Consider the following 19,171-nt stretch of genomic DNA (forward strand, 5'->3'; position numbering starts at 1 on the left):
TTTTAAACGTGCTCAATTTATCCTTAAAAAAATACTTATTTCTTCCCCCCAGCTGCTGCCCTATCCTCTCCTTCTTAATCAAACTTAACCAAGCCAAGCGAAATTATCTCCATTCAGGGCCTGCTTCTGCTTCATCTTCCATTTAACCTCATTGATTCTCCTCATGGTCTTCACTAATCCCTTGTATTTAAATCCAAAAGGACATATTTCATCTGCATCTTGACACCCCTTAGCCTTTGATATTGATGACCACTCCCTTCTTATTGAAGCACTTTTTCCTTGACTTCTCCCTACCATTCTCCTGATTTTCTTTTTACTTTTCTGTACCCTTCTCAGGGGATACTTTTGTTTTTCTTTATCCTGTCTCTTAGGTTCTCTTAGGTCTTCTCACACCATATGCCTGTTCACTTGTTTGTATCCCTGTGCGTTCCATAAGGGTAGAGACCTTTGTTCACTTTGTGTCCCTTATGCACATAGTACAGTTTCTGGCACGTAGTAGTTGCTCAATGAAGTGTTGTTAAATAATGAATGGATGCGCATGCATGCATCCTTAAAGGCCCTGTGTTTTGGAGTCAAAAGTTGACCACGGTGTTTCCTTGGGGCATAACGTCTTAGAAATAGTAGTAATCATTAATATAGTATTAATAATAGTACAATAATAAAGAGAACTGTGTACTTGAAAAGGCAATGGCTTTGATTTGAGTTTGAGTTCCCATTCTATCATGTATAAGTTAGGTTTATAACCTCTCTGAGGACTTTTTCTCATCTCTAAAATAAGCATAATACAACCTAGTGTCCAGGGTTGTTGTGGGATTTAGATTCAATACTGTTTTGCACATAGTGCCTGGCAGACAGTAAGTGCTCAATAAATTATAACAATTCTATCTACAATGTTATTAATACCCATAGTAACTTCTCCTCCAGGGCTCCATCCTGATTGACACCAGAGATTAGAAGGAAAGAAATGGTCCCAAAAGTCAGTGGTGCCATAGTTTTGTGGTGGAAAATATTTGAAAACCAAAACCAAACCTATCGCCGTTGAGTTGATTCCGACTCATAGCGACCTATTGGATAGGGTAGAACTGCCCCATAGAGTTTCCAAGGATCACCTGATGGATGAAACTGCCAACCCTTTGGTTAGGACCCGTAGCACTTAACCACTGCACCACCAGGGTTTCCACGGAAGATTGGGCAACTCTTATTTTTGAGTAGTTGTTGTTGTTAGGCACCACAGAGTTGACTTCAACTCATAGTGACCCCACATGACAAAGCAGAACTGCCCCATGGGTTTGGAGCAGATCTCCAGGTCTTTCTCTTGCAGAGCTGCTGGGTGGGTTCAAATGCTCTTGTTGAGTTTATCTTACAGCCACCTGAGAATACGTCAACTCCTACTGAAAGGAGCCCTAGTGGTGCAGTGGTTAAGCACTCAACTGCTAACCAAAAGGTCAGCAGTTTGAATCCAGCAGCCACTCTTTGGAAACTATGAGTCAGAATTGACCCTAAGGTAGTGGGTTTGGTTTTTTGGACTAGACTGAAAACTCCCAGAGGACAGGGATACTCTTTAATTTTTGGTTCAATACATCTTGTATCTACTACCCAGAACCCTAAGCTCTCATAAATATGTGTTGAATGAACATCTCTAATTTTACAGGGACAGGAGAGATGGCCAAATTATGTTCACAACCCTCAAATCTAATCTTAAATTTAGAATCGCCTCAGGGACTTTGTCTTAATTGAAGTCCTGGGTGTGGTGGAGTGGGGGATGGGCAATCTAAGGGGCCTGTCCTAAGCTGTCATTTGGAATGTGGGAAAAACTAGTATTTCAGGACACGAATAAGTTGAAAGTTCCTTGTTCTCTCTAGTGATATTCTGGGTGGAGGACGTCAGGGAAAAAGGTACTAGGGAGGGGGCACCCGGATTTGAACCAGGGACCTCTTGATCTGCAGTCAAATGCTCTACCCCTGAGCTATACCCCCAGGTCCTTCTAGAGGTCTCCTCCTTGTCTATTTATGGTGACTCAAAACAATCAGGTTCCACCCACACTGGGACTCTGGCAAGCTTGTGTTCTAAAGCTCCACCTTCTTTTGTATCCATCATCTGCTTTGGCTTTTCTCCTGGCCACCAATAAACTGGGTGGGGGTGCTTGAAAAGGGACATCCTGGAAAGTGACAGCCTGGAAACTAGCTGAAAAGGAAACTACCATAGCAGAGAGATTTTACTCCACAGTCCCCAGCTACCCACAAGCACAGTATCACTGTGTCAGAATCCTTAGGCAAAAAAGCACCCCTAGATTTCATCTTGTTCATCCCCTGCCTTCTAATGAGTTGAGGGTGGAAAGGAAAAGGAAGATGTCAGTTATTTTTGGTGGGAATACCCTATCGGGAAAATCAGGAAATCCTTCTTAGGGCAGCCAACACCAATCCCTGCAGTTGTGCTGCCTATTCTATTCTTGGTGGAAACAGTAGCCAGTTTCCAACCTGGGGCCCTGCTGAAAACTGGGAAGTGCTTTGTTGAGGACTAAGCAGTCTTGGGAACCCTGGTGGCACAGTGGTTAAGAGATTGGCTGCCAACCAAAAGGTCAGGAGTTTGAATCCACCAGCTGCTCCTTGGAAACCCTGTGGGACAGTTCTACTTTGTCCCATAGGGTCACTATGAGTCAGAATCTACTCAAGGGCAATGGATTTAAGTAGTATTGTTTCTTCTTATCACAAGGCGGGAGAGAACTGAGGCATCTCCTTTCAAGCCTGTCATGCAGTGTAAGGGTGTAGGCCTGAGAAGCCATCTCTGCTCTCATCTCATCTCCATGGAGTACAGAAGCTGAGGATGTTGGAACTAATTTAGTCCCCACCCCAACCTCAAGGAAGAAACTGCACACTTGGAGGCAGGAATAACATTTTTTTTTTAATATAAAATAACGTTTGGAGCTTATCTAAACATCTGTCTTAGAAATTCAAGTTGAGGGCTGTGAAGAGAAGAGATGTTGTTAGAAGAGAGGGAATTGGGTGACCTCTCCAAAGACGGATGTGCGCTGGCGAAGGGCTGGGGTGTTCCGTCGGTAGCCAAACTGACCATTGAATCCCTTGAACATTTTCAGATCTGCATTGTAGTGGTCATGCCCAGTCACCTGCTGGAAGGAATGCCCTTGGGGGCAAAGATAGAGACCTGAACCTGAATTCACCTTCCTTCTTGCCTTCTCAAAGGGCCAGTATGGGATGCCAACCCAACTACAGTCAGTCACTGTGGTCCTCAAGCCCACAGTGGAATCCTCAGTCCTCAAATCTCCCCAGCTTCTTGATTGAAAAGCCAAGGCTGGTAAGGTCAAGGAGACAGAGGACTTCCTAGAAACCAAACCCTGTACTAGGACTAGAAGCAGGAGGAGGGTGAATGGTCTGTGCTGAGGCAGAAGGTGCCAGAAAGTTCGGGGCTTGCAGAATTTGCCTTACTCCCAGGAGAACTAAGAAAACCTCACCCGTGCTTCTGACTCATTTGGACAAAATGGATGAGATCAATTTAGCCAAATGGTGCAAAGGAACATGTGACTAACGATATGGCAGAAGGGCGGTGGACTTGGGGTGGGAGGAGGGCTCATCCTTTCAGAACATCTCTCAACTCTCTCTCCTTGCTGCTAAATCAGGCCTGGAAATGGGCAGAATTCAGCCTGCTCATGGAGCAACGAATGGAGCCCAGGCATTGGGGTTGAAAAGAGTGGAATCAGAATCCCAGCTTAGCCTTCTTAATGAATCATGTTAACTTCCTAAATGTCAGTTTCCTCAGCTGTAACATGGGAAAAATATGTGGGTAAAAAAAACCTGACATAGTGTAGGTGCTCAATAGCTAAGTATTAGGGAGCACTGTGGCCGTGTTCTCATGGATGAGAAGAAAAAGTTGGAGGACGTAGGTCCCTGGGCCTCTTCCCCCTAACCAGGCCTCTCTGGCCAGCTGCTCTCTCTGAACTGTGGGACACACATCACTCTTCCTAGCTGGGAGCATGGTGAGGCTGGCAGGTGAGAGCACACTTACCTGCCCCTGCCCAGTTTCTCCTGTTGAGGTATCTCTGTCCTGGCCCAAAGATATGGAAATAATCTACTATCCAGCCGTCCCTTCCTGTACCACCATGATCCTGAAGGTGAGAGAAAAAACACAGACGAGGTTAGCTTCGGTGCTGCTGAGAGGTGCACAGTAGCAAACTCCCCTGGGGCTTGATGGGAGGAGGGGAAAGAGGCTTCGGTCCAAGGAAACTGAGCTAGACAGATTAAATACACATTTTGACATATGAAGAGGAGAGGCTGAATACCTTGTCAGTTAAAGGTTCAGTCTCTGCTGCCACACAGGCTGGGTACCAGTTCCAGCTCTGTCACTAACAAGCTGGGTGGCAAATTGTAATTTTCATGGGCAAATTACACAGCTTTTCTAGGCCTCAGTTTCTTCATTAATAAAATGATATTGTTATTTAATAGTTTGTAAGTTTTAGTTACTTCAAAATGCCTTTCTTTTTGTTTTATTGTGGTTTTGATCTAAGAATATGACCAAATTATGTTCCACAATTTTGTAACTTTTCTTAGAGAGACATGTATATGTGAAAAGGAAGCTTATTGTCCTGTTATTAATAAAATGAGGGTTGCTGTGAGACTTTAATGAGGTGGTTCAGATAAAGGGCCTGGCATTGTAAATAAAGTAAACATTATCTTTATTTAAATGAAAACAATACTTACCACAATGGTTGTTGTGCAGATTAAAGGTTGCTTATAAAATTGAACATACAAAGTCTCAAAAGTGTGTACAACATACTTTTTAAAAGTTTTTAAATACTCAAGTTCTTCCCTTTTTTCCCAGACTCTGGCTCCTTTCTTGTGTATAAAAGTTACCTGAGTAGACAGCAGGTACACACAAGTACAGCACACACAGGTTGTATGTCCATATACAGGTACTGAACACACACAAACTCCCTGGACTACAAAACGCTCCAAGATTTGTTCACAGAGCAGCCCTATTAATACCCCATTGCCTCTCCACACCATTGATGTATATGTCATTGCTGGTGGGTACCACTGAGTTGATTCCAACTCATAGCAACCCCATGTGACAGAGTAGAACTGACCCATAGGGTTTTCTTTGCTTTAATCTTTAAGGAAGGAGATCACCAGGTCTTTCTCCAGAGCAATGGCTGGGCAGTTTATATCCACCAACGTTTTGGTTAGCAGCTGATCACTTAACCATTTGCACCACCAGAGCTGCTTATTGACATAAAGAAAAACACAAATATTGGAGGCAAAAGTGTTGGAAAAAAATTGGAACCATCAGCAAATGGTCTCAGAATCTTTGATCCTGTGAAAGTACTCAGCTAGAAATGGTCCAGCACCCTGAGGGAAAAGGCCTGGGTGAGAACTGAGGCAGCATGAAGCCCTAGACAAGCAGGAGGCCAAGAACATTTTTGCAACTATCACGTCACAGGGCGGAAGGCCCCTGGACTGGCGGGTCAAGTCAGGCCACTTTGTCTTGTCCACTGACGTCACAAGGGTTTTCGCGTTTTTAGGGGATCTTCATTTTTTTTTTTCAGCAGGAGGTCACCGGGTAGGGCAAGTCAGTGACGTCACAAAGGACAATGAAACCGATTGGTTTGGGAGAGATGGGTTTTGAGCTTGGCTCCTTGATTCAGGGAACCCCTGGTGGCCTAGTGGTTAAGAGCTATGACTGTTAGGCATAAAGGTGAGCAGTTCAAATCCACACCAGTGCTTTGAATCCACCAAACCCTCCTTGGGAACCTTATAGGGTAATTGTATCTCTCTCGTATAGGGTCACACTGTAAGTCAGAATTGGCTCGACGGAACAGTTTTTTTTTTTTTTTTTCCTTAGCCCTGCAGAAACCCCAGGGAGATTTTTCTGAAATTCAGAGGTGGAAGGTGATCCTGTGAGCTCGTTGAGCTCCAAGGCAATACCTGTCACCTCCCTCTTCCAGTCCCGGGGTTTCATTAGGAAAACTGAAGGGCTGAGAATAGGAGAGCCTCCCTGGTGTGAGGGCACTGGAGTGAGACACTCGGATTTGGGGACTGGGCTACTGGAAGTCGGCCCCGCCACCGGGGCCATCCTCTGCAGGAGAGAGCAGGGTCCTCGGGCGCTCCTATACCTGTTCAGTTCTCCGCAAAACGGGAGGAACCACGTGGCTCTGGAAGTAGCGGCGGGCGTGGTAGTCCTGCTGCGCGTTGTAAGGCGGGATTGCAGACCAGAGTTTGGGCCTCGTGCGCTCATAGATTCGAGCCATGCTGCTCACGGCCACCCCATCCAAAATGAAGCCCTTTTCCAGCCGCAGAGGACACGCGCACAAGTGCGCCATCCCAACTACCGCAACCCGGGAAAGTATTTCTGGTGGGAATGAGGGCCCTGGTGGGGGTTCCCTCTGAACCTGCGCGCATTGTTACGTGATGCCACTGTTGAGGCCCCAGCAACACAAACGGTATTGTTCTCATCCCCTCTGGGTTGACCAGTCGGGGACCTTTAGGTTAGCGGTGACCAGGAGACCAACTATGCGCGAGGAGTGGGAGATGGGGGGGGAGGGAGGGAACCAATAAATGTGGGAAATTTAAGTGTAACTGGGCCCAGCTTTTCAAGTTTTCCTTTAAGACGAGCAAGATGGTGTTCCCTTCCACTCTCCTCAGCTCAGTTCCCTTGAAAAGTTTATGTTCAGTATGCATCAGTGTACAGACGGCATCTACTTCCAACTCTCATTTTACAGAGCTGGAAGTTGAAGCTAAGAAAGACTCCCCAAATCCCGTCAGTGGCAGTGCCGGAACCAGAATTCGGGTCTCCTGACTTCCAGTCAGTCCACTAGTAGCACGCCTTCCCATCCTCAATTATTTTCTTCCGCTTGTATTCCTGTTAGTCCTGGTAGTTTGACACATTACTAAATTTTTCTTACAGCTAATTTCTTGTGCAAAGGGTTAACATGCCCAGCTGCTAACAGGAAATTTGGAGCCCACCCAAATGTGCCTACGAAGAAAGGCCTGGTGATATGCTTCTGAAAAATCGGCCATCGAAAATCGAATGGAGCACAGTTCTACTGACACATGGGGTCACCACGAGTCAGTGGTGACATTGATGCAAATTGGATGAGTCCGTTTTTTAAACCAGGCCCTTGATATGCTTTTTTTTTTTTTTTGATATGCTACTCACGGTTTGGAAAGAATGTTGACAATCTCAACACAATCTGGCAGAATTACCTGTTCGCAGGGTAACCATCCACCTTGGTCCACAACAGGATTTATGCCTGTCGTGAAGGCATAATTCTATCCCTTTTCCTTTTCAAATGAGGGTTTGAAGGATAAATTATAGTCATCCTACCTGTGAGTCAGAAAATACGGATAACACGCAGGTACCATTAACAATCTGACCATCTGCCATAAGATGGGAAACCCTGGTGGCTTACTGGTTAAGTGCTAGGACTGCTAACCAAAAGGTTGGCAGTTCGAATCCGTCAGGTGCTTCTTGGAAACTCTATCGGGCAGTTCTACTTTGTCCTATAGGGTCACTATGAGTTGGAGTCGACTACACAGCAGTGGGTTTGGCCTAAGATGAGTAAACTTACCTGGCAATTACCACGTGTTAGGTTTTACAAGTATTGACTCATTTACATACCATTTTACCCAAAGGAAATCTGTAATTGCTATGTGTTATGTACACATGCCTGGCTCCTACCCACATTATTCCTTTAACTCCACGAGTGTGTCCGGGATCTGAACCTACACGGTAATTTCTTTCAAATACCTAACTGTAGGGCACTTGGTTACCAATTATCAGGTACCATCTACTATCTGTATTCAAATATCTTTTTTACAGCAGAAATTATAAGTCCCAAAAGCTCTGTAAGCTAACAAGGGGTTAAGGGCTTTAGAACAAACCAAAATGCTGTTTTCACTCCTCACTTGTGATTGTCTACTTATATATTTAAGTTACAATAAAAAATTTACTATCCCACTATTTTTTTGCACATTAACTACGTACCTCTGGCAGTAAGGAATGCAAGGAATGGTTAAGAGTGCTCCCTTGTAGTCCTGCGTATCCACCCCTCTAGTAACTATGGGTATGATAAACTTTTCATGGTTGCCCCTAAATTTACCATCCTATTCCTATTTCGCATTGGCCATGGCACTTCCACTGGCCCAAGCACTCATTGACTAAAATTGCTAACATATCAAGTTTAGCAATTCCCTGCCTCAGTTATCGGGAGACATTTTGCCTAATAATAGGCAGCTCTCACTTGCCATTGGCCAGTGCCTGTAGTCTCCCCCCTCTGCATTGGCCCGGGAGGTTTGGCAGTCTCCACAGGCAGTAACGGCATCCTGCCTCAACAGAAGTCTGCAGGACAGGCTGGACAGGGCTGGCGCAAGTTTCCCAATCAAGTGATTGGGCATTGCCCATTGTAAGCTAGTTCTGTAGAACTAAGGGGTAGAATTCTTCCTTGAACTTTGGTAGTGGCTCCTGTGAGGCAGACTCTTTAAGTGTAGCAAAGGGTGGTGGGACCAATAAGCATGTTAAGTGAGTGGCCTCGGGGAAGCATTAGGGCTGGGGTCCAGAACTTGCATTTTAAATCTCAGGGTAGCAGCTGGGTCTGTGCTGTTTGTCCGCCTGCCATGGTCCAGAGGGCACCCGATGAAATTGGTGGGGGAGGAGGCGGTTGGTGAGGGTCCCTGAGAATGCATCAGCAGAGGGGACAAGGGCTCCAGACAGCCTTTTAAAACCATAGCCATCGTCCTCAGGATATACTTATTGGATGGCACTTGCAACTTACCTGGCTGGGGTATGAGGCCAGTTACGCTGGCTGTAAGGATTAACGTTGTGTGTCAATTTAGCTGGGCCATGATTCTCGGAAGTCTGGCAGTTATGTAACGATGTAGTTATCCTACATTTTTTGCATGACCTGGTCTTTGGACCCTAACCATGTCAATGTCCAGTAAGCAAGGAGTGGGTATAGTTTCATTTCACAAAGAAGGCAAGATTTAGGTGGTTTTAAGAGTGACATGTAGAAATGAATAGGAAGACAAACATTGGGAAAGAATAATTTTTAATAGCTGTACCACATTTTTACACAAATAACACTGCTTCTATATTTGTTTGCCAACCTTATAATGGACCATGGTTGGCAAATAAACATACAAGGTGGATGTTATTTTTACAATTACACTGGAGAATTATGCAATGCTGCCAGCATTGGATGCAATCCTGGGCCACAAGTCTGCACACTCCTTTGCAACTGGTCCAGTGATAGCAGAACCTACATAAAAGAAAAGGGAGGTGGGAATCAAAGGGTAAATCAGAGGGTCCTTTACCTATACTCACAGACCAAGGAGTCAAATTATCCATTCTCAGAGACCTAAGGAATAATGTGCACTGCTTTCTTACCTTTCATCTCGCCTTTATTATTTACTATGACCCCTGCATTATCTTCAAAATAAAGGAACACACCATCTTTTCTCCGGTATGACTTTCGTTGTCGTATTACCACTGCTGGATGTACTAAGAGGGGGAAAAGGACAGCAGTCATTAACCTGTCAAGTCCCAGTGCCACCACAAAAGCAGTTTACACCTTGACCAACTCTCCCACATTCCTTTCCCTGTTTGAACAGAATGTATTCACATTAGCTTTTCATTTTCTAAAAGCACACGAAAACACTAAAACATAAAATCACTTCTTATTCAAAGACCCTATTCACGTGTTGTCAAAACTGCCGGCATCTTTGCCCAAGTGTGAAACTGTACTCTCTTCTTTGAGAACAATTAACAACATAACAGCAGGAAAGCTGCCAAACACTGCCTATACTTTTAGCCATTTCACCTAATAGGCGGCTACTATTATGATCAACTGGATATGGGATCCCCAGACTCAACGAATCCAGAGGCCAAGCTATTAACCCCTCCCGAGGCAATACTCCGTATACTGCAATAGTACAGTAGGTACCCAAACCTCTCAATTTCTCAGTATCCGCAGGGGATTGGTTCCAGGACTCCCCCTGACCCTGCAGTTACCACAATCTGCAGATGCTCCAGTTCCTTATATAAAATCGTCTATTTGCATATAACCCCCACACATCCTCCCACATACTTTAAATCGTCTCTAGATTACTTATAATCCTAATATAAATGCGATGTAAAAAGTTATACTGTATTGTTTTGAGAAAAATGACAAGGAAAGTCTGAACACGTTTAGTACAGATGTAACCATCTTAGGCCTAACTGCACAGTACACGTCAGATGCGAGGGGATGAATGCTCCAACAATGGGTGCTGGAGAGAGACTGAGGATTTGTGAAACACTTAGAGGCTACGGCAGGGTATGCCTATGCATCACTTTTTTTCCCAAAATATTTTCAATCCGTGGGTGGTTAAATCTGACGATGGAGAACCTGGAGAAACGGAGGGCCAACTGTACACACACCTTATCTAAAAATTAACTGCTTCCAAGAATTTGCTAGAACGATCCTGTGGCACACGTAGTATACAATGGACCCTGTACAAACCATTAGAATAATTATCCACATCTGTAGTTTTCCTGTAAGGACCATCATATTTTTGAAGAGCAGGTGATGGATGGTAATGGTGATGGTTATATACGATAGTTTACAAGTCCATTTTTTTGCATAAGAGGCAGGAAAGAAAAGCAAAAATATTAATGATCATCTCTTAGAGGTCTAAGAGTCGCGTGAGTGAAATGCAGTATTTCTTACATAATTAAACAAGAATTGAGTTGTTACTAAGACATTTACAAAGACTTGTTATTATTAGTATGCTTAAAATTACTTCATGATAGAAGTTTAGATCTATACCCAGAAGAGAGGGGGGAAACACCTAAAAAATATGGGTCTTCATTGAGCCATGTGTCTGTCAAAAGTAACGTTTTAAAACTACCTGCACTGAAGTGAACAGGACACTTTTCCAGACCTCCAAAAGCAATTATAAGCAGATTATTCCCTAAAAAAGAATGCAGTAGATGACAGCGGTCGAAGGAACTTTAGATTCACATGTCTGGGTTCAAAGCCTGATTAATACTAGCTTGGAGACCTTAAGCAAGTTATTTAATCTTTGGATGTTAAAGTTTTCCTCTTGTAAGATCGGGATAATAGTTACACCTCCACATTCAAGACCCAAAAAAACCCCAGTGCCGTCGAGTCAATTACATTCAAGACCAGACACTGGAAATGCAGTATTTTCATGAGGACAAGGATCCTGGCTATTCTTCAGGCAAGTACTGCACAAAAAGCTACATAAGTAGACAGTCTAATGAAATTTTCAAAAATTAAAAAAACTGCAGTAAAACATACATACCAGAATTTACTATTTTTAAGTGTACAATTCAGTGGCGTTAATTACGTTCACAATGTTGTGCAACCATTACCACTATTCCAAAATGTTTTCATCACCCCAAACTCTGTTCCCATTAACTAATAACTCCCCAGGCCCACCCAGCCTGCACACAACCCCTGGTAACCTCTAATCTATTTTCTGTCTCTGTGAATTTGCTTACTATACACATCTCATGTTAAATGGCATACCACATCTGTCCTGTTATGGCTGGCTTATTTCATTTATTTATTTTCAAGGCTCATCCATGTTGTAGGATATATCAGAACTTCATTCCTTTTTATGGCTAGATAATATCCCACTGTATGTATATACCACATTTAAAGAATCCATTCATCTGTTAATGGACTGATCAAGTTTTTAATCATGGGATACACACTGTGTGGGAGCAAACTAATATTTACCAAGAACCTCTTCTGTTGGATTCTTTTCTACTTATAGCCCTTTTAATTCTCACAAACTAACCAAAGGCCCTAAGTAGATAAAAAAGGCCAAAACCCCAGGTCTCTGGACTTCCAGTCCTGCCCTTTCCACATCTCTGTGACTGTTCTACTTAACACCAAGGTAATGTGATTTATTTTATAAAAACAAAAACCAAAAAAGACATTAACAGATTGGAAATGCACAAGTATTTTTTAAGACTGTTATGTGTTTTCTGGCCTGTCCCACCGATTGAGACCAACAGCACATCCTGCTGCCATCTGACCCATAAAGCACTGGTCGTCTTCCCTGACGGCTATCCAGGCCACCAATCAGGCCCAGCAAGTGTTCTGAAAAGCGGAAAGCCTGTCCAGTTGCATCCTGATTCTAACTCAACACACTGACTCTTCCAATGCTACTTACTCCTTGCCTGCCAAACCCTCAAGAGAATACTAAAGGTGAATGAACTAAGATTTCTGAACAAGAAGCTAACGGTCTAGTGGTAGAATACAGGTATACAGGAGTAACTACAATACAGTCACACTTGTCCTGTATGTCAGGGATGGTTAGGACTTCTCTGTAAGGGCAAGATATTCCAGGGCAGAGACAGACTGTGCCAGGCAGAAAAGTTCAGGAGCTGGTAAGTTAAAGAACACTAAACATCTAAAACTCTAAAGCCAGATAGGACATCACAAGTCAGAAGTGCTCCCATGCCTCCCCCTTTTTTAAATTTACCTATCTGGCAAGAAAAGCTGTTCTGGATCGTAGCCCATGATAAGGCAATGAACAGCTCATTGTTTTAGTTTCTATCAGAAGAGATTTGAAACACATCATGCCAAATTTTCAAGCCACGATCTTGATTTCACCTATAAGTAAAACCTGTGTTACAGCAAGGAGAATAGCATGTTACTCTGGACTTAAAAATGCTAGGTAACAGGCCAGATGCTCTACATGCTTGGCAGTTCACCACGTGACTCTCACAACCACTGGAGAAAGAATCACTATCCTTTTTAAAATTAGTTAATTCCAGAAAATCACTTACGGTGACATAAGTCTCAAAGCTGTGATTCCACCCATTTAGTTCTAAATCTTCTACCAATCAAAAATATGGACACGTATTTACTGTATGCATACATATTGGAAACCCTGCTGGCCTAGTGTTTAAGAGCTATGGCTGCTAACCAAAAGGTCTGCAGTTCAAATCCACCAGGCACTCCTTGGAAACCCTATGGGGCAGTTCTACTCCATCCTATAGGGTCAGTATGAGTCGGAATGGACTTGACGGCAGTGGGTCTCGCTTAGGGTTTTTTTTTTTTTTACATATTTTTTAAAATACCCACCATGTGTTAAGCAATGTTTATAACCAAAGAATAAACTAGTCATCTGTTCTCACGGAACTTTAAGTATAACTGTTTAGGGACAAATATCATAAAATACCATAGTAATTACCAAACAGTTTTTTGTGGGTTGGTGAGGGAGATGTCAATACCAAAGTGAGCTATAGATTTAACAGTGAAAAATCACTGGATTACAGTATTCCAGGTAGGAGGCACGGCAAGTACAAAGGATCTGAGGCTGGAAGTACAGGTCTGGAGTGGGAATCCCAAGAGACAGGGCTTTTGTTTGTAAAAGTATAGGAGGGGATCAATTAAGTCTACTAAGCTTCTCTTCAAAGGAAATCAAATTGTTAAAAGGTCTTAAGAACTATATTGTTTCATTTCCCAATAAAGGGAGTAGTACTTCAATTGTCTACCAGGAGATGAGAACGATTCTGTCTCTTTACTTACCCTTCTTTCTGAGTTCTGGTTTCCCTTTCTTGACGGTAGCCATCACCATGTCACCCACACCAGCAGCAGGAAGCCTGTTCAGTCGCCCCTTGATCCCCTTCACAGAGATGATATACAGATTTTTGGCTCCTATAAAAGAATGTAAACAAAAATCCCATTTTTTCAGGGCCTATGTAACATTTTCCTAACACCCAGTTCAAAGCCTCTCCACCCGTTCACACAGCAGTTAGTCCCCAAGGTGGAACACCTTGTCACACCACCGATTGAAGCAAAACAACACAAGATATTGCCGCTTCACCCAAAAGCAGTGTTTTTATTCTGCCCTTTCTTGACGGCTCAGTGGGTCACTGGCAAAAGCCCCAATGAGTGCTTTTAAAAGGGGGAGTGCAACAAGGCGTGCTTAAGCTCTCACCTGTGTTATCAGCACAGTTGATCACAGCTCCTACCGGAAGACCCAACGAAATCCGGAATTTTGCACCGGAGGACCCACCACGTCCTGTGAATAGGAAGGGAAAGGAACCAGGAGAAAGATAACTGAGAAGACACGGTTCAGACTTAGGCTCACACTCTCCCGTTTTAGGTTCGCCCGCGCAAGTACACTATAGGTTGGCTCTCTCTAGCCCCCTCCCCATGTGCCACCTGTTCTCATGGCAAATAATCGATTCCTCACTAACACTTTTAATCAATTTTAGAGGGCCTGGACAACTGAATCTTTGCTCCAACCTTTGCACCACACAGTCCCTTCAGTAAGACGGGAGACTCCACAGGTCGCCCCATCTGGGAATCACGATCGTCGAACTTTAGCCTCATTACTTCAGCGCTACGAGCGTCGTGACCATCGCGCTAGGTTTGGTCTAGAATCAGGTCGGGATCCTACTTAGGTCAACGCTCCACAACGCCCTCCCCTGCCCCCGAGCCACTTTCGGGGGCCCTCCCCAGCGCTCTCGCGGGGCCCCGCCTCTCTCTCCGGCCCGAGGAGAGCGGAGTGCCCCAGCTGCCCAGGGCCGTCATTACTGGCGACGCCAGCAGTCACTGTGCGACAGATGGCGGAAGATTGGGAAAAGACGAATCCTCACCTCGCTTCGACATCTTGGACGCCGGAAAAAGACAGAAAGGAAGTAGATACAAAGGACACTGGGATATGAACTTTAAGGTCCCACCCACTCTCCTGTCACGTGAACCGGAGCTTGTTAGGCCCGCCTCTTTCCCCAGGGCGCTGCCTTATTACGTAATAAGTCCTGGACCTGCGACTAAGCCTCCCTGGGAAGTAGGGGGTGCAGGTTTTAAGAGCTGCGGAAGCTGTTGAGACCTGGTAGAGATCAACTCTACGAGTTCGAAAGTAGTTGGGAACGTAGAAACATTCTTAATTTATCCAACAACTCTTTTGCGAACTTTATATACGTCAGGCACTTCTCCAGACACTAGAGTGATTAAAAGGCTATATGTGCTGTGAATTAGGGCGTAGGAGGGGGAGAACTTTAAGCAGTTTCATTAGAAAGTGTTAAAATTGAGAAGTGCCATTGTAGCGCTCCAGCTCCATTCATTCTTCATACAGTGGCCAGGAATAATTTTTCAAAAATGTAACTATTACCATATTGCTTTCTTAAAATTCTGTTTCTATTGCTTCTAGAATAAAAATGAAAATACATTGCATGAACTCAAAAAATGGACCAAAGATCTAAATATAAGCTAAAATCATAAAACTGTTAGAAGAAAACATAAGGGTCAATCTTTATGACCTTGGATTTGGCAATGGATTCTTAGATAACACAATAACAGCAGAAACAAAAAGTAGACTTCACCAAAATTAAAAACTTGTACATCAAAGCACATTATCAAAAAGAAAAGACAAACCTAAAAAATAAAATGGTGGAAAAATATGCAAATCATATACTGATAAAGGTCTAGTGTCCAGAATATATAAAGAACTTTCATAACTCAACAACAAAAAGACAACCCAATTCAAAAATGGGCAAAAAAAAAAAAAGCAAAGGAAGACATATATATAATTTTACCTCGATACACTACCCTGCCTACCCCTATCACCTATTTCACATCCTCTCATTTTTGAAATCTCAGTTTAAATGTCACTTTTTTTAGAAAACCTGCCCTGATCCTTATACTAGCTCAGGTTCCCCTGTTATAAGCTCTCTTAAAAACAACAACAACAAAAAAAAAAACCTGTTGCTGTCGAGTTGATTCCAACTCATAGTGACCCTGTAGGACAGAGAACTGTCCCATACAATTTCCAAAGGGCGCCTGATAAATTCAAACTGCCGATCTTTTGGTTAACCGCCGTAGCTCTTAACCGCTTCACCATCAGGGTTTCCAAGCTCTTAGTACCCTATATTTTTTCTTCATATCATCTATTACAATTCTTAAATATGTATTCGGTGATTATTTATTTAATGACTCCCCCACTAAGTTTATAAGCTCCATAAGGGCAGGATCCACGTCTTTTTTGGTCAACAGCCTTTCCCCAGTTCTTAGCGTAGGGCCTGGCCTCGCTCAATAAATTTATGTTGAATGATTGCTTAATAAATGGAGAGGTCTACCTCAATGGTCTCCATACATCGGCATCCTTCTAAGAAGTTTTCACTTTTATTTGGGATTATGGTTTTTTTTGGTGTTAAAAATGTTCCAGTCTTCCTCTCCAGCCCAGACATCTCTGCTTAGCTCTAGACACATATTTTCAATTGTTGATTGGGACATCTCCACTGCTCAGGCACTTCAGACGTACCATGACCAAAACAGGAAGAATCATTTTCTCCCAAAATTTGCTCTTTTGCCTGTATTAGCTTTCTTGGTTGGTGCTACCACTACTGTTCAGAAACCTAGGACATGACTGGTTGTCCTCTTCTCGTTTTCTCCCCCTAGGCTCCCAGAGCTAGTCTCCACGGGTGTTTACTTGACTCTACTTCCTGAATTTTTCTGTCCATGACTCCCAATCTGCCCTCGGTTCAGGCTCTCATGTGAACTATCGCAACTGCCTCTGAAAGGTCTGACCATAACCTCCCCTGGCTTAAAACCCTGTGCTGGCCCTCCAGTGCTTGGGGAAAAAAGTCCAAGCTCCTTAGCATAGCACTGGAGTCTGTTCAGGAACTGGTCTGTCTGTCTCTCCAGCCTCATCTTCCATTCTGCCTCTCACACTTCATACTCTAGCAACCCCCAACTGCCTAGGATTTCTGGACACATTCTTCTGCTTCACACCTCCTTGTATCTGTGCGTGCTCTTTTCTGCTTTACCCACTATGAGTTTTTCAACACTTTGCTCAAATGTCACCTCTTCCCTTTGCCATCTCACAAACCCAGCATTCTCTCCCCCAGAACCACCTCTTAGATCAGCGGTTCTCAAATATTTTGACCTTAAAAACACTTAACACTCTTAAATTATTGAGGGCCGCAAAGAATTTTGGTTTATATGGGTTCTATCTATCGACATTTACTGAATTAGAGTTTAAAATTGAGGAATGCTTAAACGTTTATTTATTAATTGAAGATAACAATAATCCTGTTAATCTAAATAACATTTTTGAGTGAAAATAATATTTTTCTAAACAAAAATAATTTAGTGAGAAGAGTGGCATTGCTTTATATATTCGAGGAATCCCTTTAACGTCTGGCTTAATGAAAAACAGCTGGATTTTCATATCTGTTTCTACAGTTAATTTGTTGCAATATCACCCTTCACGTAGAAGTACCACTGTATACTCATGAAAGAATGAAACAGGCAAATAATGGGTGAGTATTATTATGAAAATAGCTCCTTTTTCCTGGAAGACTCACTAAAATAGTCTCGAGATACCTGAGGGTTCTCAGACCACACTTGAGATACCAGTGATTTAGAGGATGAATGAAATGTTAGAGATACCACACTGTACAGTAATTTATTTGGTTGTATGTTGATCTGATGTTAGAAGGTGAAGCTCAGGAGGATAAGGCATTTTTATTCCTTTCTGTATTCCCAGAGTGTTTGAAACAGAATACTTGCTCAGTTGTATACACCTGGGCGATGGAGAAGTTTGTTTCCTGGATTGGAGGATCTTTTGGGGGTTTTTTTGGTTGTAAAATTGTCAGCGGGGTAAGCAGCGCTAACTTTTCTCTGTTCCCAGAATTTCTAGTTGGTTCTGCCTTAAACTGCGTTCACTCAATATCTTCCATTGTCTTCCATTTTGTTCATTTGAGGATGACTAACCAAAAGCAAACCAAACCCCCAAACCAAATCAAATTTCAACTCATAGCGACCCTATAAAACAGACTAAAACTGCCCCCATTGCGTTGCCCAGGCTGTAAATCTTTACCGAAACCACGGACCTGTCACCTGGCAGCCGAGCGCTCAACTGCTGCACTGCCAGGGCTCACTTTGAGGGTAGATAAGATACGTAGTCTTTTATAAAACTTGAAGCTTTAGGGGGCACCCGGATTTGAACCGGGGACCTCTTGATCTGCAGTCAAATGCTCTACCCCTGAGCTATACCCCCTCTGCTGGAAAGCGTTAGATTACAGCTTAATTGTCATGTCTCCTGAACGGACAGTGCCTCTGGTAATTGATAGCAGCTTAATACAAGTAGCCCTGGTGGCCAAGTGGTTAGAAATTTGGCTACTAACCAAAAGGCTGGCGGTTCAAAGCCACCAGCCGCTCCTTGGGAACCCTGATCTAAGAGGCCGCTTGGTCAGAATCGACTCAACAGCAACGGTTTTGTTTCGATTTTTGGCTATAATTAACTACTTCAGGTTTCCCAGGGCCAGAAAAAAGAGCGGATGATGCTGGAGGGGGGAAAAAAAAATCACAGAGGCTGTTACGCTTTTGTCACTAAACAATCTGGGCCCAAATGGTGGGAAAGTAGGGAGAAGTCGCTTCTGACCCAGGCTTAAAGGTCCGTGCCATGTGCAATGGAGTGTCTCTCCGCCATCACTACAGCCTTTTCTACTCTGGCACCTGGGAATTCTTTAAGTCTACTTTCCATCCTCTCTGCATGTAACCTGATCTACACTGAATCCCCAACCCAGTGATTTGCACACAAGAGGAAGTGTTTCTCTCGCTTTTCCTAAGACCACCTCTGCTCCCATCCCAGACTTGCCCCCATTGTCTCTATTCTCCCCGGTATCTTCAATCACCACTCCACCTCTTTCCAGTGTCAACAGGTTCCTAGATTGGGAAATTCTTGTTTTATCTGTGATTGCCTCCCCATTGGTTTCTTTCTCAATGCCAAATTTTAAGAAAGTCTGTGACTTTTTTTCCCTTTTCATCAACGGCCTGTCTCCCCAGTTCTACTACCCTCTGCATTTGCTTTCTCGTGGTATGTTATTTTTTCCCTTTGAGTGTTTATCTCTAGCAGTCTAGGTGACGATTTAAAAAAAACTCCTGCTGAAAACCGTCCAGTGGCTTTCTATACATTTGGAATAAAATCGAAACTCCTTACTGAGATCTACAAGGCCCTCCACAGACCTTGCTACTTTTCCAGCTCTCCTGAATCATTCTCCCCCTTGTCCGCCTTTCTCCAGCCGTTCTGGGCTTAGAACCTTTGTAGTAGTCATTTCCTCTACCTGAATGCCACACTTTCCCCAGATGGCCAGATTCCTCAGTCATTTTCCTTATCACTGCCGGGTATTTTCT

At 43.5% G+C, this 19,171-nt stretch overlaps 2 protein-coding genes and 3 non-coding genes across 5 annotated transcripts; all 5 read right to left on the bottom strand.

Annotated features, from left to right (window-relative positions):
* Positions 1 to 1,904: 1,904 nt before the first annotated feature.
* On the bottom strand, positions 1,905 to 1,976 carry TRNAC-GCA (transfer RNA cysteine (anticodon GCA)). Its single transcript has one exon. It is a non-coding gene; the product is annotated as a tRNA-Cys (tRNA).
* Positions 1,977 to 2,983: 1,007 nt separating this feature from the next.
* C19H17orf98 (chromosome 19 C17orf98 homolog) lies at positions 2,984 to 6,331 on the bottom strand. Its single transcript, XM_049858723.1, has 3 exons — positions 6,125 to 6,331; positions 4,021 to 4,120; positions 2,984 to 3,141 (listed from the first exon to the last, which is right to left on the bottom strand). The coding sequence occupies exons 1-3, from the start codon at positions 6,329 to 6,331 to the stop codon at positions 2,984 to 2,986; spliced, it is 465 nt and encodes a 154-aa protein (XP_049714680.1).
* Positions 6,332 to 9,038: 2,707 nt separating this feature from the next.
* Positions 9,039 to 14,703, bottom strand: RPL23 (ribosomal protein L23). Its single transcript, XM_049860822.1, has 5 exons — positions 14,632 to 14,703; positions 13,968 to 14,051; positions 13,556 to 13,684; positions 9,394 to 9,507; positions 9,039 to 9,265 (listed from the first exon to the last, which is right to left on the bottom strand). Exons 1-5 carry the CDS (start codon positions 14,642 to 14,644, stop codon positions 9,183 to 9,185), a joined length of 423 nt encoding a protein of 140 aa, XP_049716779.1. The 5' UTR covers positions 14,645 to 14,703; the 3' UTR covers positions 9,039 to 9,182.
* LOC126063353 (small nucleolar RNA SNORA21) lies at positions 13,802 to 13,937 on the bottom strand. The gene has a single exon (XR_007514293.1). It is a non-coding gene; the product is annotated as a small nucleolar RNA SNORA21 (small nucleolar RNA).
* Positions 14,704 to 17,963: 3,260 nt separating the features above from the next.
* On the bottom strand, positions 17,964 to 18,035 carry TRNAC-GCA (transfer RNA cysteine (anticodon GCA)). The gene has a single exon. It is a non-coding gene; the product is annotated as a tRNA-Cys (tRNA).
* Positions 18,036 to 19,171: the final 1,136 nt, after the last annotated feature.

Source organism: Elephas maximus, chromosome 19, assembly GCF_024166365.1.
Source record: "Elephas maximus indicus isolate mEleMax1 chromosome 19, mEleMax1 primary haplotype, whole genome shotgun sequence".
Classification (NCBI taxonomy): Eukaryota; Metazoa; Chordata; class Mammalia; order Proboscidea; family Elephantidae; genus Elephas; species Elephas maximus.